General features: G+C 42.4%; 1 protein-coding gene across 6 annotated transcripts in view; it reads right to left on the bottom strand.

The window, feature by feature from the left end:
- METAP1D (methionyl aminopeptidase type 1D, mitochondrial) overlaps nt 1-23,477 on the bottom strand; it is a 72,112-nt gene that overhangs the window by 28,633 nt on the left and 20,002 nt on the right. Inside the window, exon 2 of one of the 6 annotated variants that reach the window (XM_037913009.2) lies at nt 17,074-19,446. The exons of the other annotated variants lie outside the window; for them this stretch is intronic. Within the exon in view, the coding sequence (XP_037768937.1) occupies nt 18,656-19,446 (791 nt within the window). The 3' untranslated portion in view covers nt 17,074-18,655. Of the gene's footprint in view, nt 1-17,073; nt 19,447-23,477 lie in introns of those variants that run through there. 6 annotated transcript variants of the gene reach the window in all.

Below are 23,477 nucleotides of genomic sequence, written 5' to 3'. Positions count from 1 at the left end.
AGCGCGTAATAAATTCCAGGAATTGCCGCCAATGTAAAAGAAGTCTTTTATAGTCAACTTCTTCAGAAAATCAGTGACAGACAACTCGCTTTCTATCATTTGTCGTACCAAGTTCCTTCGACAGTGCTGCTTAAAAATGGCGATAACACCTTCATCAAGTGGCTGAATTTTGGAAGTCATGTTTTTAGGTAAGTATTCAACCCATATTTTACCTTCACGAGTTCTGAGTTTTTTGGCCAGAGGATGCGCTGGACAGTTGTCTAGCAAAAGAACAGCCTTTTCATCTAAGCTTTTTGCCCGCAAATGCTTTCGCACAGAAGGGAAAATTCGGTGAAGAACCATTGTTCAAAAATCTCTCTTGTCATCCAGGAATTTTTGGAGTTCTTGTATGAAAACGGCAGGAAATTCACATTTACGTGATGAAAGCACTGAGGCATGCGAGACGTTCCAATGCACAATGGTTTTACTTTATGCTTACCTGTTGCATTCACACAAAACAATAAAGTAAGGCAATCTTTTGCCTGTTTATATCCTTCTTTCTTACGTTCACCTGTTCTGACAGCCAGGGTTTTATCAGGCAACATTTTATAATAAATTCCTGTTTCGTCTGCATTGTGAACCTGTTCCTCTGAGTAACCCTCTGCCTGTAAAATTTCCCTCAGCTTCTCAGGGTACGATTGTGCATCATCGTCGTCAGCAGAGCGTTTTTCTCCCGAAACTGCAATCTGAGAGAGTCCATGTCTTTTCTGAAATCACCATAGCCAATCCGAACTCACCTTAAAATTGCTGAATTCACCATTAAGTTCCCGGTTGAATTTTTCCGCTTGCATGGCTATAAGCGGACCAGAGATCGGAATGCCTTTCTGCTGTTCTTGCACGTGTCCACCGCAGAACCAAGATCGGCATCATTCGCTAAACAGGCTCATTTTCTTTGAAGGCCATGCTCTTCATCCAGGTTATGAACGTAAGTTCTGAGCTTGTCAGCATCCTTTAGCCATCCACGAAAGGTGGACTCGTTAATGCCAATACCACGGCTAATCTTTACCTGGGTTTCGCGATTTCTAAGTCGTTCGATAGTGTCCAATTTCTCCTGCACCGAGTAAGCCTTCTTTTTCCCCAACATTTTTGACATCTTTCTAAAGATAAATACAGTACTGTACCTGTAAACTTTTATTACATTACATTTGCATGGCGTTCTAGGCCTACAGCAATTGTCATAGGGCTTGTCTACAACTACCACGCGGGGTCAATCTAAGATACACAACTTCAGCTACGTGAATAGCTGACGCTCTCCCGGCAACTGCGCTTGCGCTCCACCAGAACGAGGAGTCAACGGGAGAGTGCTCAGCGGTTGACTTATCACGTCTACACTCAAAAAAATTGTACTGTAATTACATTTGGGATCCATGGCTGCGACCGCATTATATCTGAATTTGTGTTATACAGACGCACGTTCTTGCGAGGGTCCAGTATACATCAAATCAATTTATATTCACTGGTGCACTCCTATCAGCTACCCCAAAATCAAAGGGATACCTCTTTATTTAGAGTGAAAATTTTACCTCTGTCCCATAAAACACATACTATAGGTGTTGTCACAAGATAACAGGATAATAAGGTACTGTACTGTGTTGTTATTCTACTAACTATTCATTACAAACCAGAAATTTGTTTTACTTGCACTGGTGAAATGCATAAACCAAATGAATGCCATTAGATCATCACAAGAGCCCTAAAATAAATTGGTAAGAAATACAAAAATAGGATAACGAAACCTTTATTTAAAGGAGTAAATATAATATTAAAATATTTTCTTCTAAGATTTCTTTAAAAAAAAATAGAATGGCATTACAAAAATAATGCACAGTGTTTGTTTAGGGGAGAAAATATCTAGTTACTGTCACCATGCTTCCTTTACAAAGAATGCATTTTTAATGTCTCTACAACTACTCTTAATTTTTAAGCTTCCCTATTCACAGCTAATTTGATACACCAACATCATCAATCACTAGACACAAGAACAACTGGCTGTGTTCCATAACTCTTGTCCGCAGACTCCCAGAGCCGCTGACACACATGGAGGCTGCTGTCTGTCAGAGTCCTGTTTACTTCTATTATTCTACAGTTTGCAGTGCATTTTCCTTGTTAAGCTGTTTTGGGCCATAAGTGTGTATATTAATTCTTATAAGATATAATTTTATAAATGTAGAGTTTATGATGTTTCCTGTGGGAATTATAAACATCTGGGAGATATCAGAGTGAGAAAGCAGTAGCCTTGTAACACACAGATCATCATAGCAAGGGTGTAACGTTGACTATTTACAGGGTTTCTTTTTCCCCCTAACACTAAATCTGTGTTATTTGCCACGAATAACAGAATATTTACTATCAGCTGCAATAAGGAGACTTATTACCAGTGTTACAAAAAAAAATAAAATAAAATAAAAAAAATATCAGCACAGTTTGTGCTGAGCACAGAAAATTATAGACAACTGCTTCTTTTACTCCATGGTGAATCACACTGTGCAGCTTCTATGTATGTATGTCTTTGGAAGCTGCTGGATCCCCCAGCATATCTTCCATGCTTTAATTTGTATTAATAATATAAATATGCACAAATATGTGAGTTATTGCAATTTACCATATGAAATTATCTTTTATGGAAATTACATTTGATTTTCTTTTAACTGATTCAGCCAGAAAGGTTGAATACAAAAATCAAGAATGATGATGGGAGGGAAGCATTTTAAGTGACTAATTTTGCAGCACAATGTGCCCCATATTTATTAGCCTTTTACTCCAGGTCTATTTTAATTGTTATCTGTTCATGCATGCTATACTATATAATGAAATTCTCCCATCTCACCCACTGAGTAGTGAGGTTTTTTATATGTACCTCTATTAATGACCCTTAATTAAGTTGATTTTAGTAATTTAAATGTAATTTTTCTTCTGGTCAACAAGTATTTTTAAGGGAGAGGTCAGGAATGAACTGTTAAATGACTGCTTTTAAAATATTTCTTATTTAACAGTAGAAAGAATAAATGCTGTATGTTTCAATGACTGTGGCCTACCAACATCAAAACCATAAGTCTACATTATTCAACAGATTTGAGTGCCAATACTCTCACGTCATTAAGCTCTTTAATACTCGTTTAGTCAAGATTTCAAATGTACCAATTAAGAAGCAGAAAAATTACTACAGCATAAGCTTCAGTCTGATTCTACTGTACAATAACTAAAACGCACCTTTAAAAAGATAGACACTATAAAACATATTATTTTAGGAGTACTTGTGGCACCTTAGAGACTAACAAATTTATTTAAGCATAAGCTTTCATGAGCTACAGCATCCGATGAAGTGAGCTGTAGCTCACGAAAACTTACGCTCAGAAATTGGTTAGTCTCTAAGGTGCCACAAGTCCTCCTTTTCTTTTTGCGGATACAGACTAACACGGCTGCTACTCTGAAATATATATTTTAGAATCTTTTCAACTATTACAATGATCAGTAGACTACAGAGGTGTACCAGCAAAAATATTTATGGGATATCAGAATTAACATCCAATTGATTTAACAAATATAGGCAATTAATTTTTGGTGAAGTGAGCCTTGCATAACACAAAATAATTAGCAATTACCAACATCAAAACCAGTGTTTTGCTATCCTATTTTCAAATATTGGGCATTAGTTCATCTGAATTCAAAATGGAGTTTGGTGATTTACATGAAATATACACGAGGGAGTAAAAAATGAGCATTTAAAATTTTTTATTTGCGCTATCAGATAATTTTAACCTTGATACATAATTATGCTGCTTCTGCCAGTTTTGCTTTTTAAAAGAAAGGAATGACGTTTGAAGTGGCTGATTTAATAAGCACTATCACTAACAGCACCTGGACTTCAACCAGCGTAACTAGAGTAAGAGTACACAATTTTTTATTGTTAATTACAAAATGTTTAGATACAAATTTTCAATGACCCTATCTAAAATACTGGAGTTACGTTCCAACTTTTTTTTGGCAGATCTTTTGTGGCACAGGTTATTATTGTAATAAAAATTTATTCATACAACACTGATTTTGTAATGCCCGTGTTACAGAGGTGCACATGTGCTTCAAAAATAAAATGCGAAAGATTAAAGGTTCTTTCCAACTCTATGTAACCTGTACAACAGAAGAGCAACTCACATTTCACAAGCAATAACCTGTGCATTTGCTGAAGAAAAGAACAACACAGAAGAATGCCTCAGGCAGAAGTTGAAACTGATTGGGCAAAGTAGAAGAACAAGAGCCCTTGAAACTAAACAAAAGCAAATTCATTCTGTTGACAGATGTTGATTACATCAAAGCAATGAAGGACTTTTTTATTTAACAAATATCTCTGCATTATCTGTACATGAGAGATGTAACATGTCTTAATCAACATAATCTAACATGTAATAATTTTTAAATTCAGTAAAAATATATTGTAATGAGGTCTTAACTACAGGCTTCTGTAAACAACAGTGTATTCACATGGTCGCGTCTCCATACCCGTGCTGGTAACGCCACCATCAGTCCCTTACTGCCAGGGGTTAACTGCTCTGGCAGCCAAATAAAATACAGAGAGAGCCGTATAATTATGGAGACAGTCAAAGGGCAGGCTCTATTTTGAAATCTATTTGCACAGACAAGGTCTTCCAATTTGGCTTACAGGAAACTAGCTGGTAAAGGGAGTCTCCTTTTCTCCAGATGCTTTCCACACTTTTCCCCCACATCAGGAAATCATGGATATGGACACCATACACCACTGTTTCCTGGGTTACAGGCCTATGTGTCATTACAGGAAGAAGACCAAATCCATAAAACAAGCTTGTGAGAAGTATTTTCCTCTAATTGACAATATCAGGAAAAAGCAAAGCATAAAAAGACTACTGAAAATGTTAATCTAGCAGCAGTTCTACACAAGATTTAGCCAGAGCTGACAATAAGGTGTTGACAAGGAAAAAATAAAGATGCATGATAAGCATGTCTGTGTTTTAAACAACATGCCTGGGAGAAACATAACATTCATCAGCATAGATATGCCTTTGGTTACAATTAACAATATATTAGTATAAATCTCTACAATTATGTGGTTCTGACTGTGCAAAATATTGGCAAAATATTGACCTAAGGCCAAGGTCCTTAAATACATAATGCTAAAACAGAATTTATTTTTATTTAATTATTGAAATGAAATAGAAATTTATGACAGAAGTTGGTTATTAAATAGTGTAACTAGCAGTCTTCCTGTCCGACTTACTCAGACCCAATGAAGTTGTCCTGTTTCTATCAAAATCAATAGCAAAACTCTCATTGACTCCAATGGTGCAGGATGAAGCCCCAAACCTGGCATCACTGGGATTCCTCAAAGGCATGAGGCAAGTTGGATATTGTTTTTAGGGCCCAATACTACTCCCCACAAATTCAAAGTTTTGCCAGTGACTTCATTGGGAGCAGGAGTAGACCTTCTTTGACAATATTTGAATTTGTAAAGTATTATATTAAAATTCACTTCGCATTTTCACAAATATTGACACTGCTTATTATTTCTTTATATATCTTCCATATTCATATTAAGATAATTCAATACTATCTTTTCTAAGATAATACAGTTCTTGTAATTCTTCACTGAGCCCAAACCTAAAGCCAATAGAATAGATATCTTAGAAGTAGGTAAACTGGGAAACTATGAAGAATCAGAACCTCTTCCATGTACAGGAAGGATGACAGCCCGAGGGTACTCCAGCCCAATAATAACAACATTCAAGTACTAGCACCCAGGTCATGACAAGCCATGACCCTTCCCCATTGCTCTTTCAGGAAGTTGGCTCTGTGCCACACTTTATCAATAGCAATTAATAGTGTGTAACAAGAGAAAGAGAAAGAGAAAAACTTCTAATTTTACGTGTTACAAACCAATAGCCTTACAACAAAAATCCCCAGATCTTCAACTGGTGATGATTCTCTGAGCAGCTGTACCAAAAAAAGTCACACCAAAAAGCCAGTAAGATAAGTTAAATTTACTGCTTCACTAAGAAAATTCTGGTATTGTCAGAGCATATTGCCACTACATACTAGGGTTTAGGAAATACAAAACCAATAACTGAGTATAACTATGTCTGAGTAAACCCGGGCTCATTCATTCATTCATACCCCAAAGGAACTTCATTGTCCATTAAAGTGTGACTAGATTCCATATGTTTCTATTATTAAAAGCAGGATTCTTAACATTTCTGCAACACACAGACAGGCAGCTTCTTTGACAAAGAAATACTTTATCTTCCCTGTTGGGATAACTGGGTTTATTAAGATTGTACATTCTAGTGAGGTTCTAAGAAAACAACAGAAGTAATCTTACATCCAAATTTTTCTGTCTTCAACATAACAACATAAACAGAAAACAAAAGGCAAGTGTTGTTTACAGCAGTAACAGCAGCAAAATGAAACAAGTCAGATCCAAAAGCCTGGACAAGGCAATATTAAGAGTTTCATACACAGTTAATTCCAAGGAAATATAGGCCCCGAATCAGCACAACACATCTGGCAAATTTCAACTTTTCTAACTAACAAATGAACCATTCCCATTAACTTACTACATTCCTGTTAAGATGAAGAAAATAAATGAATTCATCTTAAAATGCACAAATTAGAACCAGAAACATATTTGCTCAGGCCTGCACATTGAAATACATCTTAAGAATGGTTTCTAAGAATTTTATAAATAAAAAGTTTAGTCCAGCTTGAAAGAATAGTTGATATATTAATTACTTTGCTTTTCTCAAGGAACTGATCATTGTTTGGCTTAAGTATTTAACTTTAAATAAAACAAAATACCCAAGCCCAGTTCTGATTAAAATAATAAATGATTCAAAAAATCACACACACCCTCAACACATACACAGTATAGAATCTCATTGTTAATATGCACACAGCCACAGCTGTAACATCTATTGAATTCTACTGTTATAAAATAATTTCAGATAGTATATGGAACACAACTGTTTTTCAAATAACACATTTATGTCCAGTATACTGTATCACTATTCTGATATACTATTAAATGTTATGGTGCTAAAAAAAATAAATCTTGCTATAAACTCCTTGTTTCCCATTGAACTTCACAAACCTATATCCGTATCCTCACTAAAATGCTTTACACATCATTTCTTTCATTGTGCAAAACCATGACAAAGACTGATAAAATAAGAGCATAAGTTTGCATGGAAATTTTGTGGACTATCATGATAATTATCTGAATATTCTCTATGTAGTCCCTCTAAGCTGAAGCAGTGAGAGTCTGTAGTTGGTAATCTTTTCCCCAAATAAAAGATACCACCCACTACAGTAATGTGTCATCATACTAATGTAGTTCCACATTTCTGCAGTTGAATCTCTGAGGAGTTAAAACAAAAGGATTCTTGAATCACAAGCCAGTGTTATCTCAACAATGAAGATAAGTATAAATTATGTTAGCAATTTCTTCTGATAGAAATCTTTCAATAAAATACTTATAATTTTACTCTTGTTTGGAAATAATGACATATAACCACAGGTGTTTCCAGCTCTATGTCAAGTTTTGTTAATTATCTGTATTATCTTGCTTTATAAGCAGTGGCTGCAAGCATCTAAAAACACGATTTATATATTATAGGGGTTAGTCCCCCATCGAGAGACTTTACAAATGTAAGTTACATGCATCCATCCCTCAGCACATCTATGATGGAGAATAGACTTTAGGATATCTGTCATTCCACTACCAAAACTAATATTAATGTCACCAGCTTATAAACTATGAGTCTGATTCTGCACTCCTTACTCAGGCAAATCTTCCACTAAAGTCAATGAGAGTTCTGCCTGAGTAAATATTGCAAGGTTGGGCCATTACACTCTATAACCTATTCTTCCAAATATATGAGCAAATGTAATATTTTGCAGGATTACAAAGTTATGTTGGTGAGAGTTGGGAGGCAAGCTCTTATTTTGTTATAGGAAGATACACTGTGTAACAAAGATGTCCCAATCAAGAGCTCACTATAGCTAAAACTTGGTAGCTTTATCACAGTATTATTTTTCTACCAACTATTCATTAAAATGCACTATTATATCACTGCGTAACTAGGACGTTTATTCATAAATATGACATTTGATTCACTGAGCGAATCTGAATTATAGGATTACAGATCCTGTTTAGAAGAGTGTAATAAATATTTTGTTTGTTGTTGTTATTGTTTTTAAATAGAAGATTTCACCCTACCTTCTTGCTTAAAATATACAAAGATCTCCTTAGCATAAAAGTGCCTGTTTATCAAACAGTGATACAGGAAGAAGTTGTTTACATTTTCAGCACAACCAACATACATCATTTATGACAAAAAAAAACCAAGCACTCAATAAGAAATGCTCAATCACTGTCAATCAGACACACTAAAATATACATAAACCAAAGCATGCAGTATGAACTGTATTAGATTCAAACTGAACACAGAATTACTAATATAACAAACAAAAAACAAATAATTATAAGTGACTCATAGACCTATTTGCACATCTCACAAAACTGTTGAAAAGGTGGATAACCACAGAAATCTTTTGACAGCCTAAATTAAATATTTTAAAATTTGTATTCATTTTAAAATGCTGGAAATGACGTCCCTATCTAATTAAATTAATATATTTTCAGAAGCCACAACTCACCTTTGTTTCCTAACTAGTGCTCAAAATGACTTTCCAACTCAATTACTAATAATTTGCCATTTAAATTTGATTTTATTCAAATAAAGAAACAATTTAGTATCATTGTGCTATAAAGCACATCAATATATTTTAATCCTGCACATTAATATTTCTAACTTCATTCTTTAATGTTTGAAAGTAAATAATACAATGATACAAAACAAATACTCTGATTTTAATGCTTTATTACAAAATGTGTTTTGACATATAGACTTTTTTAAACTGCACACTTGCAAAAAAAAAAAAAAAAAAAAGACTACACAAATTAACTGTTATAGCTGAAATGCTAATAGCCTTTTCAATTTATAGTTCTTTCTCACTGACAATTACAATTTGCATGGCTTAATATTTAATACTATGATTAGTACTAATGTCCTATATTATACTTCATAATCTAAATGAGTAAAATATTATTTTGTAGTTCACTGGTTCCTATACTTAAGATGTAATGTTCGGTGTGTATTTCATTATGCAGATGAGCAATGGATGCTGTCTGACATGATTTAAATGGGTCAACAGTATTTTCCTATTCACATTAATCATTTAGACAGCTAGAAGAAAAATGCTTTGAAAACTAAACTAGAAAATCTGTTTTACCACTGATACTTACCACTAGTTGGTTTACCAACAGTACAGATGTGCTGTGTGAGACCAGGACTGCAGAAATCAGACAGAAGTCTGACTCTGCTGTTCTTGCTCAGGAAAAACTGCCATTGAAGTTAATGGGACAAATTCACTCTTGGCATAAGTGCATTCAACTCTGCTGAGTTCAAAGGAGTTGTGCCCATTTGTGTCAGAAGTGAATTTGGCACAAAGGATGTTTTACGCGAATACAGATTGCAGAAAAACTCCCATTGAAGTAAATGGGAGCAGGATCAGGCCATTTATTAGCAATTGTTCCCAGAGTGCATGAAGACCACAGGCTCTATTCTCAAACTATGTAACCATCATCTAAGGCCAATTTTGATATATGGCAAATTGCAAGGAAAATTGTAATTTATAAATAATGTAGTATTGCTGTGCAAAGGGAAGATTTTCCACTAAGTGCTAGGGGAAGTGCATAAGTACAAAACAAGGTGGAGATAGATGGGGAAAGGAGGATTAGGTACGAAACACTAGTTTCAGCCATTCAGTGAATAAAGAATTTACAACATTTAAAAAAACTGAAAGAACAAGCCAGTTTCCCCAGCACGCAAACTGCATTACATGACGGAAAGTGCGCACAGAGCCAGAGACAACATATTTGGTCTCATCACTGTGTAACAGCATTATCTGAAAATCCTGCTGTTAAGAGGAGATGATCCTGCTGATATAAAATGGGTTTTTACTGACACTCTGTTACAGCTGGCTCTTTATTCCACCTGGATATAAAGGAAAGGGGAGACCAAGATCTAGTGTGTGGGCTGAGTAGTCCTTTTTGAGGAACCCTAGAAGCAACCACACAGAAGGAGAAAGCTTGGACTGCATTATATATTTTTTTCAAATTCCTTAGGTGAATAAAGCCAAACCCTAGGATGGAGATAAATTTTGAGTCATTGAAACTTGTATGGCCTATGTTTTGAGCAGTCTGGGAGAAGCCACCTACTCACACTAGGGTTATAATTTATACAAGAGTTAAGCTGGTCTTATACATTTTCATTAATAGTAGACACAAATCATTTTTATTCTTGGGGGCTGCAGGGTGAGACTTATGCTGGTTTTCATTTTCTGGTCCATGTTTTCAGTGCACATTTTATGGCCACGAATCTGACGCTGCATGAGTCTAACTAGTGGATCACCCCTTTCTAAAGGCAATCAAAGCACAGGTGTCTGGGCTGATTTTTTTTTAGATCAATTAGTAATCTTTGCTACCACTGACAAAGTGGCGTTGAGTCATCTGTGGACGCCAAGTGGGATACATCAAAGTGTTTTGGTTCTCTCTTATCATCTGGTTGGTAACTGTTCATCTACTCAAAGGGCTCTTGCCTGTAGGGGTATGTGCTGTGACCTTATCCTGTTCAAACATATATGAGGCAACTGGGGGAGCCCGTTTTGTGTTGCAATGCCATCAATATGCAGGTGACATACAGCTCTACCTTTCCCCCCCGCACAGAATGGGGAAGTAATGCAGTTTCTTTGTTTTCCCAATGCCTAATAGATGATGGGGCTTGAATCAGGGTAAGGGCACATCTACACTACAAACCAGGGCTTTGGAGCGGAGCCCAGAGCTGGAGCGCAGAGCAGCTCCGGAGCAGTAAGTTTTTGCCTGGAGCTGGAGCAGAGCCGGAGCACAGCTCCAAAGCCCTGCTACAAACTGAAGTCAACTTCAGTTAAGTGGACATCCAGTGGCCGCCGTAATTAATTCAGTTGTGTGTCCACACCACAATTCTTGTGTCGATGGAGTGTGTCATCAGTTGCATCGATGCAGAGAGCCAGTGCTTAATTTTTGCCTGGGCTGACCAGGGCTGAGCTCCAGCACCTCCATTTCAGTTTTTATTTTATTTAATTTTTCCCAGGAATTCATCACTATTTATTACCACAACAACAAAAACAGGTGAAAATCAGTGCAAAAAACTATTAATAATTTTTCTAGGTAAATACTGGAGTTCATTTTGGTGGACGGAAAGACAGGGGGAAAAAGTATTCAGTAGTTTAATGCTATGAGTTCCATTCATCAATGTGGCTCACTACAGAACTCAAACCTCTAAGTTTAAGAAAACAATATATCTCTAATCCCCAAATAAAACTTCTCATTTAAATAAACAGTGTACTGTTTTAGACTTAGACCTATTAGCCTATAAATATTTACATTTAATAATTGGGCAATACCATTTGCAGCACATACATTCAACTTCATCCTTTTCTCCTGGTTTTTGTTTTTTTTAAACTTTCGAATACTTCTGTGTGTTCTGAAACGTATTCTGATATAGATTTTCCTTTTCTTCCCACTTTAGTGTGTCAAATCTTTAAACCATTATCTGCTAACAGCTTGAAATCACAGTTGCCAACTTTCACGTGGTAAATAAGCACCCTGACTTTCACAATAAGCCAAAAATCAAGCTAATCTCATTTCAAAACAAGGTCAAAACAAGCCAATCCCTAAGAACCCCAACACTCTATGTGACTAGATCCCCCTGGTGTGCAGTCTGAGACTGTGGTGCACCTGCTGTGCCCCCCAACCCTTGCCCCTGCTTGCCGGAACCCAATCAAAAAAAAGAAGCAACAAGCTACAACCAGGGTCTCAAACATGCGGCCCGTGGGGTTATTTTCTGCGGCCTACAAGCTCCCCGCGGCCCTCCCACTCCCCCAGCATTTACCTAAAGAGGCTCCGGCCCAGCACGCACCGGGGACAGGGCAGGCTCCCTCCCTGCCTGCCTACTCTGCTCCCGCGCCACTCCGGAAAGCGTCCAGGACCTGGGGGAAGGGCGGGGGGCACAGGGGTCTGTGTGTTGCCCTGGCCGCGCCTCCAGGTACCTGCCCCGAAGCTCCCATTGACTGGGAACGGGGAACCGCGGCCAATGGGAGCTTCGGGGAAGGGGCTGGAATGGGGGCAGGGAAGGGGTGGGAAGAGGCGGGGCAGGGGCGGGGCCTCATGGAAGGGGTGGAGTGTGGGCGGGGCAGGGGCAGTGGGTGGGGGTGGTGGTCAGTGGTGCGGCCCTCGGGCCAATGTACTAGTTCTTATGTGGCCTTCGTGGTCATTTGAATTTGAGACCCCTGAGCTACAACAAGCAACAAGCTACAAGCCAAAAACTAACCAACAAGCAACTCCCAAGCCAATTAAGCCAAAAAAAAAAAAAAAGCCCAATTTCTGCGTTTTTTTTGTGGGTTTGGCATGTATGCTTGAAATGTGTACGTGGTGGGTGTGAGATTCATCAATACGTACAGATGCGCATGCACTTCAGAGCTAGAGTGCGTGCCTGTTTGTTTATTGTGTGCATCTTCTAGACTAATACATAGCTTTACTTCAACAGGCACATACACTTAGCCTTGGTCTACACTACGAGTTTAGGTCGAATTTAGCAGCATTAAATCGATTTAACCCTGCACCCATCCACATGACCAAGCCATTTTTGTCGACCTAAAGGGCTCTTAAAGGGCTCTCTGTTCTCCTCCCTGACGAGGGGATTAGCATTGAAATCGACATTGCCAGGTCCAATTTGGCGTAGCGTGGACGCAATTCAACGGTATTGGCCTCTGGGAGCTATCCCAGAGTGCTCCATTGTGACTGCTCTGGACAGTGCTCTCAACTCAGATGCACTAGCCAGGTACACAGGAAAAGAACCAGGAACTTTTGAATTTCATTTCCTGTTTGGCCAGTGTGGCAAGCTCATCAGCAGAGGTGACCATGCAGCCCCAGAATCGCAAAAGAGCTCCAGCATGGACCGAACGGGAGGTACTGGATCTGATCGCTGTATGGGGAGACGAATCCGTGCTATCAGAACTCCGTTCCAAAAGACGAAATGCCAAAATATTTGAAAAAATCTCCAAGGGCATGATGGACAGAGGCTATAACAGGGACCCGGAGCAGTGCCACATGAAAATTAAGGAGTTCAGGCAAGCCTACCAAAAAACCAAAGAGGCAAACGGCTGCTCCAGGTCAGAGCCCCAGACATGCCGCTTCTATGATGAGCTGCATGCAATTCTAGAGAGCGCCCCTACTACTACCCCAGCCCTGTCCATGGACTCCTGCAAAGGTGGAGTCTCACGCAACAGGGATGAGGATTTTGGGGACAAGGAAGATGATGATGAGGATAGCACACACCAGGCAAGCGGAGAAACCGTTCTCCCCGACAGCCAAGAACTGTTTATCACCCTGGAGCCAATACCCTCACAAGGCGGGCTCCCGGACCATGAAACCGGAGAATGCACCTCTGGTGAGTGTACCTTTGTAAATATAATACATGGTTTAAAAGCAAGTGTGATTTAATGATTAATTTGCCCTGAAGACTTGGGATGCATTCGCGGCCAGTACAGCTACTGGAAAAGTCTGTTAACGTGTCTGGGGATGGAGCAGAAATCTTCTGGGGAGATTCAGAGGTGGCCGTTCCTGCTCGGCTGTTTCCCTGCGGCTGAAAAGAAATCATCCCCGCTTTTAGCCACGCGGTGGCGGGGGCCCCGTTCACGCTCAGCTGTTCGCGTTTGGCTGGCTGGGATCTTCCCTGATACTAGTCACGCGGTGAGAGGAGGGGTGAAGCGATCATCCCAGAGAATTCAGGGGGCGGGGCGGTTGGGTTTGTGCTGCACATTAACCCGAAAACCGCAGCCCCTCCTTTTAAATGGCCAACCCAACAGGCTTTGCTTGTTATGGGAAATGAGGGTGCAGCTGTTTGAAACCATTCCCACATGTTATGAAGGCTGAAGAAGCTGAAAGACTGTGGATTATCATGGCTGCCTGCAAACCAAATTCTGTTGCCTGGCCCTGCATGTGTGATTTCTCACACCAAACCGGCAGGCCTTCAATATAAGAGGCAAAATGCAACCTTGTACCAAAAGCATGTGTGCTATGTAATGTTAACAGCTTGGTTCACCGTGAGTCTACCCATTGTTCTCTAAAATGTGTCTTTTTAAATACTACTCTCCCTTTTTTTTTCCCTCATGCAGCTGCAAATGTTTCAACACTCCCCCTATCATCTCCGTCCCAGAGGCTAGCACAGATAAGAAGGCAAAAAAAACGCACTCGTGATGAAATGTTCTCTGAGCTCATGCAATCCTCCCGCACTGTAAGAGCTCAACAGAATGCGTGGAGACAAACAATGGCAGAGTCCAGGAAAGCCGAAAATGAACGCGAGGACAGGAGGGACGAGCAAGATGAGAGGTTGCGGGAGCAAGAGGAGAGGTGGCGGCAGCGTGATGAGAGGAGGCAGGATGCAATGCTGAGGCTACTGGGGGATCAAACTGACATGCTCTGGCATCTGGTGGAGCTGCAGGAAAGACAGCAGGAGCACAGACTGCCGCTGCAGCCCATGTAACCGCCCACCCTCCTCCCCAAGTTCCATAGCCTCCTCACCCAGACACCCAAGAATGCGGGGTGAGGGGCCCCTCTGGGCACCCAACCACTCCACCCCAGAGGACTGCCCAAGCAACAGAAGGCTCGCATTCAATAAGTTTTGAAGTGCAGTGTGGCCTTGTCCTTCCCTCTTCCCCTCATCCACCACCCCACCCGGTGCTTCCCTCCTCCCCCATCCCTCCCGGCCTACCTTGGCAGTTATCCCCCTATTTGTCTGATGAATTAATAAAAAAATGCATGATTTTGAAACAACAATGACTTTATTGCTTCTGCAAGTGGTGATCGAAGTGGGGAGGGCAGTTAGCTTACAGGGAAGTACAGTGAACCAAGGGGGCATGTTTTCATCATGGAGAAACAAACAGAACTGTCACACCGTAGCCTGGCCAGTCATGAAACTGGTTTTCAAAGCTTTTGTGATGCGCAGCGCGCCCTGCTGTGCTCTTCTAATCGCCCTAGTGTCTGGCTGCGCGTAATCAGCAGCCAGGCGATTTGCCTCAACCTCCCACCCCGCCATAAACGTCTCCGTCTTACTCTCACAGATATTGTGGAGCATACACCAAGCAGCAATAACAATGGGAATATTGGTTTCGCTGAGGTCTAACCGAGTCAGTAAACTGCGCCAGCGAGCTTTTAAACGTCCAAATGTACATTCTATCACCATTCTGCACTTGCTCAGCCTGTAGTTGAACAGCTCCTTACTACTGTCCAGGGTGCCTGTGTATGGCTTCATGAGCCATGGCATTAAGGGGTAGGCTGGGTCCCCAAGGATAACTATAGGCATTTCAACATCCCCAACATTATTTTCTGGTCTGGGAAGTAAGTTCCTTCCTGCAGCTGTTCAAACAGACCAGAGTTCCTGAAGATGTGAGCATCATGTACCTTTCCCGGCCATCCCATGGCGATGTCGGTGAAACATCCCTTGTGATCCACCAGTGCTTGCAGCACCATTGAAAAGTACCCCTTGCGGTTTATGTACTGGCTGCCAAGGTGGTCCGGTCCCAAGATAGGGATATGCATTCTGTCTATCGCCCCACCACAGTTAGGGAATCCCATTGCAGCAAAGCCATCTAGTATGACCTGCACATTTCCCAGAGTCATTACCCTTGATATCAGCAGCTCAGTGATTGCATTGGCTACTTGGATCACAGCAGCCCCCACCGTAGATTTGCCCACTCCAAATTGATTCCCGACTGACCGGTAGCAGTCTGGTGTTGCAAGCTTCCAGAGGGCTATCGCCACTCACTTGTGAACTGTGTGGACTGCTCTCATCTTGGTATTCTTGTGCTTCAGGGCAGGGGAAAGCAAGTCACAAAGTTCCATGAAAGTGCCCTTACGCATGCGAAAGTTTCTCAGCCACCGGGAATCATCACCGACCTGCAACAGTATGTGGTCCCACCAGTCTGTGCTTGTTTCCCGGGCCGAGAATTGGTGTTCCATGGCATGAGCCTGCCCCATTGCCACCAGGATGTCCAAATTGCAAGGGCCCATACTTTGAGAGAAGTCTGTGTTCATGTCCTCATCACCACGCAGCCATCGCCTCCTTGCTTGCTTTTGCAGGTTCTGGTTCTGCACATACTGCAGGATAATGCGCGAGGTGTTTACAATGCTCATAACTGCTGCGGTGATCTGAGCGGGCTCCATGCTTGCCGTGGTATGGAGTCTGCAGGAGAGCAGAGTTGCAGCGGAAGCAGTGGCTGACGACGGATGCCACGAGAATAGATATTTGCCATGAGAGGACCTGCGAGGTGGATTCATGAGAGCAGGAGAGCAGAGTTGCAGCGGAAGCGGTGGATGACAACAGTTAGCACCTCACACATTTCCCGAGGAAGAACACACGTACCCGGAAGCCCATGACAGACAACATGGAGACATTCGCTAGTGAGACAAAAGCAGCAGAGTAGAGGTGCAGCGGAAGCGGTGGATGATGACAGTTAACAGTCCGACTGTACCATCTGCTGAAAGCAGTATGGCGTCTGCACGGAAAAAAGGCATGAAACGATTGTCTGCCGTTACTTTCACGGAGGGAGGGGCGACTGACGACATGTACCCAAAACCACCCGCGACAATGTTTTTTCCCCATCAGGCATTGGGAGCTTAACCCAGAATTCCAATGGGCAACAAGACTGCAGGAACTGTGGGATAGCTACCCACAGTGCACTGCTCCATAAGTTGATGCTAGCCATGGTAGTGAGGATGCACTCCACCGACTTAATGCACTAAGTGGGGACATACGCAATCAACTGTATAAAATCGATTTCTAAAAATCAACTTCAATAATATCGACCTAATTTTGTAGTGTAGACTAATGTATTATCATAATACATATATCTCATGCAATGTATTGCATTTTCCTAATAACACAAGTTATTTTTATATATTTGAATGATACAAAAGTCGGGTGAAAATCAGAAAAAAGCTGAACAACACTTTTTGTAAAACCTGTGAATGTTTTGGTAAAAATGGGTTTAAACTGAAAATGAAGGGGCTTTTCCATCAGTTATGAATGTAAAAAATCTGCTTGAGCCTCAGCACCTCTTTCATTACAAATTAGGCACTGCAGAGAGCAGCGCACTGTGGATAGCTCTTGCACGGCACAGCTTGCCACAGGGGTTTGGGGAAGGACTTGGGAATGCCTCTTGATACTAAAACATTCTCACAACTGCAACCCATAATATTTCATGCCTTTTTTCAACAGGCTGGCATAGCCACGCGTACACCATATCCCGAGAAGCGTGGACCCCGCTCAGCTGTGCACTCTAGTTCTGAGCATTACAAATATCACATGCTTTATCCTGCAGTATTCCAGAGCTGGGAGAGGAGCAGCCACGCAGAATATGGCAATGTCCTTCAAGCAGCCCTGCTGGAAGCCACAGAACAAAACAATTCCTGGTTGCTGCTGGCAATCCCATAGCAGCCAAACATGGTTGAGCACCATTTTGGTCCCAAGAAACAAGCACTGACTGGTGGAATTGCATCATTATGCAGCTATGCAATTCTGATCAGCGGTTGCAGAACTTTCATATGCACAAGGCCACTTTCCAGGAACCGTGCGCGGAGCTCTCCCCAGCCCTGCAGCACAGCGACACTAAAATGAGATCTGCTCCGACAGTGGAGAAGCGAGTGGCGATTGCTGTGTGGAAGTTTGCAATGCCAGACTGCTACCAGTCAGTGAGGAATCAATTTGGAGTTGGTAAATCCACCGTGGGGACTATGATCCAAGTATGCAGAGCCATTAATTGCCTTTTGCTAAGAAGGGTAGTGACTCTTGGCAATGTGCAGGACATACTGGATGGTTTTGCTGCAATGGGGTTCCCTAACTGCGGTGGGACAACATATGGCACGCATATGGCTATCTTGGCACCAGACCACCATGCCAAAGAGTACATAAACAGCAAGGGATACTTTTAATTGGTGCTGCAAGTGCTGGTGGATCATATGGGGCATTTTATTGACATCAACATGGGATGGACAGGGAAGGTGCATGATGCCTGCATCTTTAAGACCACAGGTCTGTTTAAAAAGCTGCAAGCGGGGACTTTCTTTCTGGAATGCAAAATAACCACTGCTCACGTTGAAATGCCAACAGTGATCCTGGGAGACCAAGCCTATCTCTTGTTCCCATGACTCATGAAGCCATATACCAGCAGCTGGGACAGCAGCAATAGGATGAGCAAGTGCGGAATTGAACGTGCCTTTGGCCAGGAAAGATCCTGTTAAAGGGTTGCTGGCGCAGTTAACTTACTAGGTTAGACCTCAGTGAAAGCAATATCCCCATGGTTATAGCTGCATGCTGTGTGCTCCATAATATCTGCGAGGCCACAGGTGAGAAGTTTCCACAGCGGTGGGCTGTGGAGGCGGATAGGCTGTCTGCTAATTTTGAGCAGCCAGATACCAGCGGAATAAGAGTGCTCAGCATGGAGCACTGCAACTCAGAGAGGCTTTAAAAACCTGATTTAGTAATGACCAAGTACTGTGCACTGCTTCTTGAGTTGTGTCTTCCCATACTGTGAACCTTGCGGTGCCTACTGGGTTTCTGTCTCCAGCAAATCCCTTCTGTTGCCTCAGTTTCCCTGTACTTTCTCTTTCTCCCCTCCCCCTATTGTGTGAAGTAATAAAGATTATTTCATTCTCAGGACCTGCACTTTTATTGCACAAACATATTGAAACTGAAAGATCAGAAAGATAATTTAATCTTGGACAGACAGTGGAATAAAAGTGGGAGGGGAAAAACACATCAATATTGTCTTTAAAAGCACAGTGGCCTTGCCTGTCAAACATCATCATATGTGCAGCTTTTACTCTTAGGACCCTCCCCCAGTGTTGAGTAGAAGGGATATAGCATTTTCCCTCCTCACCTCCTGGAGGATTTGCAGGAATGCCATTCTGCAGGGGCTGTAGAGGGAGTCTAGCCTCAGGTGTTTCTCCTGAAGGTCTACTAGAAACCTCAACAGAATCCTTGCAGAATCCACAGCTTTCCTGCTGCACGCCATGCTCACTCTCCTGGACTGGTCTCCTGCTCGCCATGTCCATGTCCAGTTTTTCAGAGAGAGAAATCCTCTTCGCTCTCTGCTCAGTGTCTGCTGTCCCAAAGGCGTTCACAATCTCATTGAACATGTCGTCAAATGTTCTCTTTTGCCTTCTTCTAATCTGGGACAACCTCTTCACCAGTGTGGAGGAAAAGCTGAAGACCACACTTTCAGCTGTAAGACATGGAAAGCACAAAGCAATCATTGTCAGTGCAGACCCAGGGTCTAGTGCACAGCTGGTATATAAAAATCACTCCCCTTATTCTACTGAAGTACAAGGCAGAACATTTTCATTTACACAAGGTATTCATTGAACCGGCTTGCTGTCCCAGTCATGGTGAGTATAGCCCAGGGACATGGGCACCGGACCACCTACAGCATTGGGTAGGCAACCCATGGTGGGAGCACAAGTGGGCAGGGAGCCAGTGCCACTTGTCCTTTGTAACATGAATGTTGTGTGGAGAACGGAGACCACTGCTGACCCTCCCAAACCACAAGCCTTAGCAGAGGCAGCACTGAGGGTGGGCTTGCGATGGCGAGAGTGCACAAGAAAATTTCCCTTCCCTCAAACCCCCGCAGTGCCACTGATGCTAGCAATGGCCTGAGGCTTGCAGGTGCTAAGCTCAATGCCAACCCCTGCCACTCACACTACCGGCATGTCTGGGAAACCACGAAGGAGCGGAAAAGCACAATGGGGATGCGATCACATGCACTACTGTTTGCAGTCTGAACAATTGAAATGAAAACTGCCATCCTCTCCCTAGGTGAGCCTAGCTGATAACACTCTCCTGAGGGTAACAGAGGTGGCAGGAGAACAGACACGGCAAGCGTCCAGGTACAGACCGGGTCCTTATGCTGCTATGCTGTGTACTGCACTGATGCCAGCAGAGTTAATACTGGAGTGACGTGGGAAAGAGTCCTACCATGGTGGAAGAAATTAGGCAGCCCTCCCCAGAAACCTTCTGCAATGGATTGCAGAGTCCCTCCAGGAAACTTTCTTGGAAGTTTCTGTGGAGGATTCCCAGGCCACCCCTCTGGACATCAACAGTCCTCTGCCTAGCTGGTTTGGCCACTGGAAAGCAGATAGCCAGTCTACCTCACCTTTTTTTTAAAAAAATTAAACAGACTATAAGAATGTGTGACCCCAAAATATGAATTGGAATTGCATACTCACCAAAGGTCCCTTCCCTGACATCACGCTTGGCCACGATGCTGTTCTGCAACTAGCTGGACTGCTCTGGGGTTTCAAAGAGCTCCTGGCTCTCTGGGAGAATGGATCCCCCCCTCGCCTGTTTCCCATTCACCTCCTCAGTGTTGCCTGCAGTGGCCCAGGACTCCGACTCCTCAGAGGTAGCCACGCTGCTCTTGGGGGTCGTAATGGGGTCGTCGCTGAGGATCACATGTAGCTCACTGTAGAAGTGGCATGTCTGCGGTATATAACCAGAACGACTGTTCACCTCCCCTGTCTTCTGGTATGCCTGCCGAAGGGCTTTGATTTTCACGTGGCACTCCTGCGTGTCCCTGGTGTTGCCCTTGTCCCCCATGTCCCACGTGACCCTTCTGTAGATGTCTACATTTCTACAGCTGGACTGGAGCTGTGCCTGCACTGACTCTTCTCCCCACAGACAATAAGATCCACCACCTCCTGTGTACTACAGGTTAGAGTGCGTTTGGGACACTGAGTCACCCTGATCAGCTGGGCTGGTGAGCTCTCCTCACTGATCAAACAGGAAATGGGAATTCAAAAGTTCCCAGTGCTTTAACAAGGGAGGGGCTGTTTCCTGTGTACCTGGCTGCCGTGCAGTGGAGTTGAAATCGTTCACCAGAGCGGTCACAACGGAGCATTGTGGGACACCTCCTGGAGGCCAGTAAAGTTGACGTAAGTAATGCTGTGTCTACCCTGCCTCCGCATCAACCTTACAACATTGATTTAAGTGCTACGCCTCTCACGGGGGTGGAGTAATTAAGCCAACATGGCAGGCAAGTTACGTCAGTTGAATGGACCTGGCAGTGTAGACACAGATATGATTAGGTCAATGTAAGGCAGCTTACATCAACCAAACTGTGTAGTGTGGACCAGGCCTGAGTTAGTTAAGCTTTAACCCAGATGTGATGAACGTGGTTTTGGGAAGCATGGGGAATCAAATGGAAAAAGCTTGACAGGGTGGCATCTTTCCTGTTAATGCAGATGCTTTATATGTTTGGTTAGCAATCTGTGGGTGTTTATGAATCCCCTATTGCTGCTGGAGTCCCAGGTAGCATGGTAGCAGTTTGGTGCTTATTTGAACATAATGGATCTCAACATAACCATTAATGCCTGTGTGACATTACTGCAATAAGTTCTACTTGTTCTACATGTGAAGACCATTTGGAGGCTTTGATTATTGCTGAGTGTGGCTCTGCTTGCTGAATGTTGCTTGTGATAAGAAACCCAACATCTCTTCTCCAGAAGCTGAACTGGCTTTCTATATACTTCTAGGTGTAATACAAGGTGTTTGGCTTGCAGCTATAAAAGCTTGTATGGTTTGGACCATGGCTACTAGTGAACTACTTTAGTGCTTTCATTAACCATCTCTAGTTTTCCAGTTCATTGAACTGCATGTGGTGGTATATTATCCAGCTTCCTTTCTTGGACTGTACCATCCCAGAGATGCTAAAGGTCACTCTACACCAGCTATCGCCAGTTCTCTGATAACTCCACTTCACAGACAGCATTGTTGCCCCAGTGCAGGTGTTTTGCCATTGTCTTTCCACAACCACCAGGAGTGTACCATAAGCAAACCATTTTATTATGATAAACAATAGAAATGAGGGGAGCTTGGTAAGTGTGGAATATATTCCTGCTCAAATTAATGAGGCATTACTACAATGAAGAGAGTCCAGGATCCAGAAAGATATGCAGGTACAGCGTGAAACCTCCATCAGCACTGACTTGGTAGTTTATTTTTAGGGTAAATAATATGCCAAAACAGTAGCCATCCAAAAAGCAGCCCTGGGTTTAGTCATGACCATCTACTTCTTGGAGTTCTTCTTGTTGTTTGTAGCATTTAAAAAAAAAAAAAAAAAAGAGGATCCACAATAGGCCCCAGGTGTGCCAACCTCACTGAAGTGAATGTGATCAGCTGCCACTCCAGGAGTTACCCTTGCATGTAGGCCAACCAAAGTTAACGTGTCTACTATAAACATGAAAATTTATGGCTGATGCATAATATTAATTCATTTGCAATGTGTGTTCCTGGGCTTAACAGCAGCACTGCCAGTATTTTTCAGGTGAATAAGATTCAAGCCTTGATGCCAGGAGTCAACAGAGTGCCTTCCGTGGTACCATGGCTCATCTGCGGCCATGGAGAGTGAAAGACAGCTGACTAATCAGAAGATCTTTTGTTCTAGAAACTTGAGTCACTGTGTGAGAATCAAATTTTGTATTGTTGAAACCAAGTTATAAGCTGCCTATCACTCTCTCTTTAACCTAGGAAGACAAAAGAATCCTTCTCTTTGATTTTGGGAGCAATCCTGACCTGAAAACTGGTCAGTAATGCTGCTGGGAGCATGTGGTAAGAATTTTACTTTGAACCAAGCCTAGTTTGTTAAGTTGAGTACTAAAAAGCATTTTATCTTTATTCTTCCTGTAACCATTTCTGACTTTAATGCCTTAATACTTGTACTCACGTAAAATCTCTCTCTTTGTAGTTAAATAAACTTTTTTGTTCTTTAATCACCATTAATTCAGTTTTGTGAGCTGTGTGGATAATTCCATGTAAGGTGGTGTAGTGGGTCAGCGGCAGGGTTCCTCCCCCTCCAGGTCCATGGAAGTTCACTCCACCTCACTACATCTCTGCGTGTTGCCTGTCGTGGGGAATTAGTGGCGTGGCACGAGTCTATAGCTCGGGCCTGTGGTCAGGGTCAAGCAACAAAGGCAGTTAGGTAACCCAGGCCCTCAGTCAGGGCAGGGCAATGAGTCTATAGCTCCGGCCTGTGTTCAGGGCCGAGCAGCAAACACAGTTAAGGCGCCCAGGCCCTTAGTCACGGTGGGCAACAAAGATCTATGTCTCGGGCCTGTATTCAGAGCCAAGCAGCACTGGGTTCGGGCACCCTAGGTCCAGTGGATGGCTGACAAGCACTGGCTTTTTGGCCTAGAGAGAGGAAGACTGCCACCCCAAGGTTGGGATGGCGGGGGAGGGGGGCACAGGCCCACTCACTCCACT

This window comes from Chelonia mydas, chromosome 11, assembly GCF_015237465.2.
Source record: "Chelonia mydas isolate rCheMyd1 chromosome 11, rCheMyd1.pri.v2, whole genome shotgun sequence".
Classification (NCBI taxonomy): domain Eukaryota; kingdom Metazoa; phylum Chordata; order Testudines; family Cheloniidae; genus Chelonia; species Chelonia mydas.
This window is presented reverse-complemented; position numbering and strand designations above follow the sequence as displayed.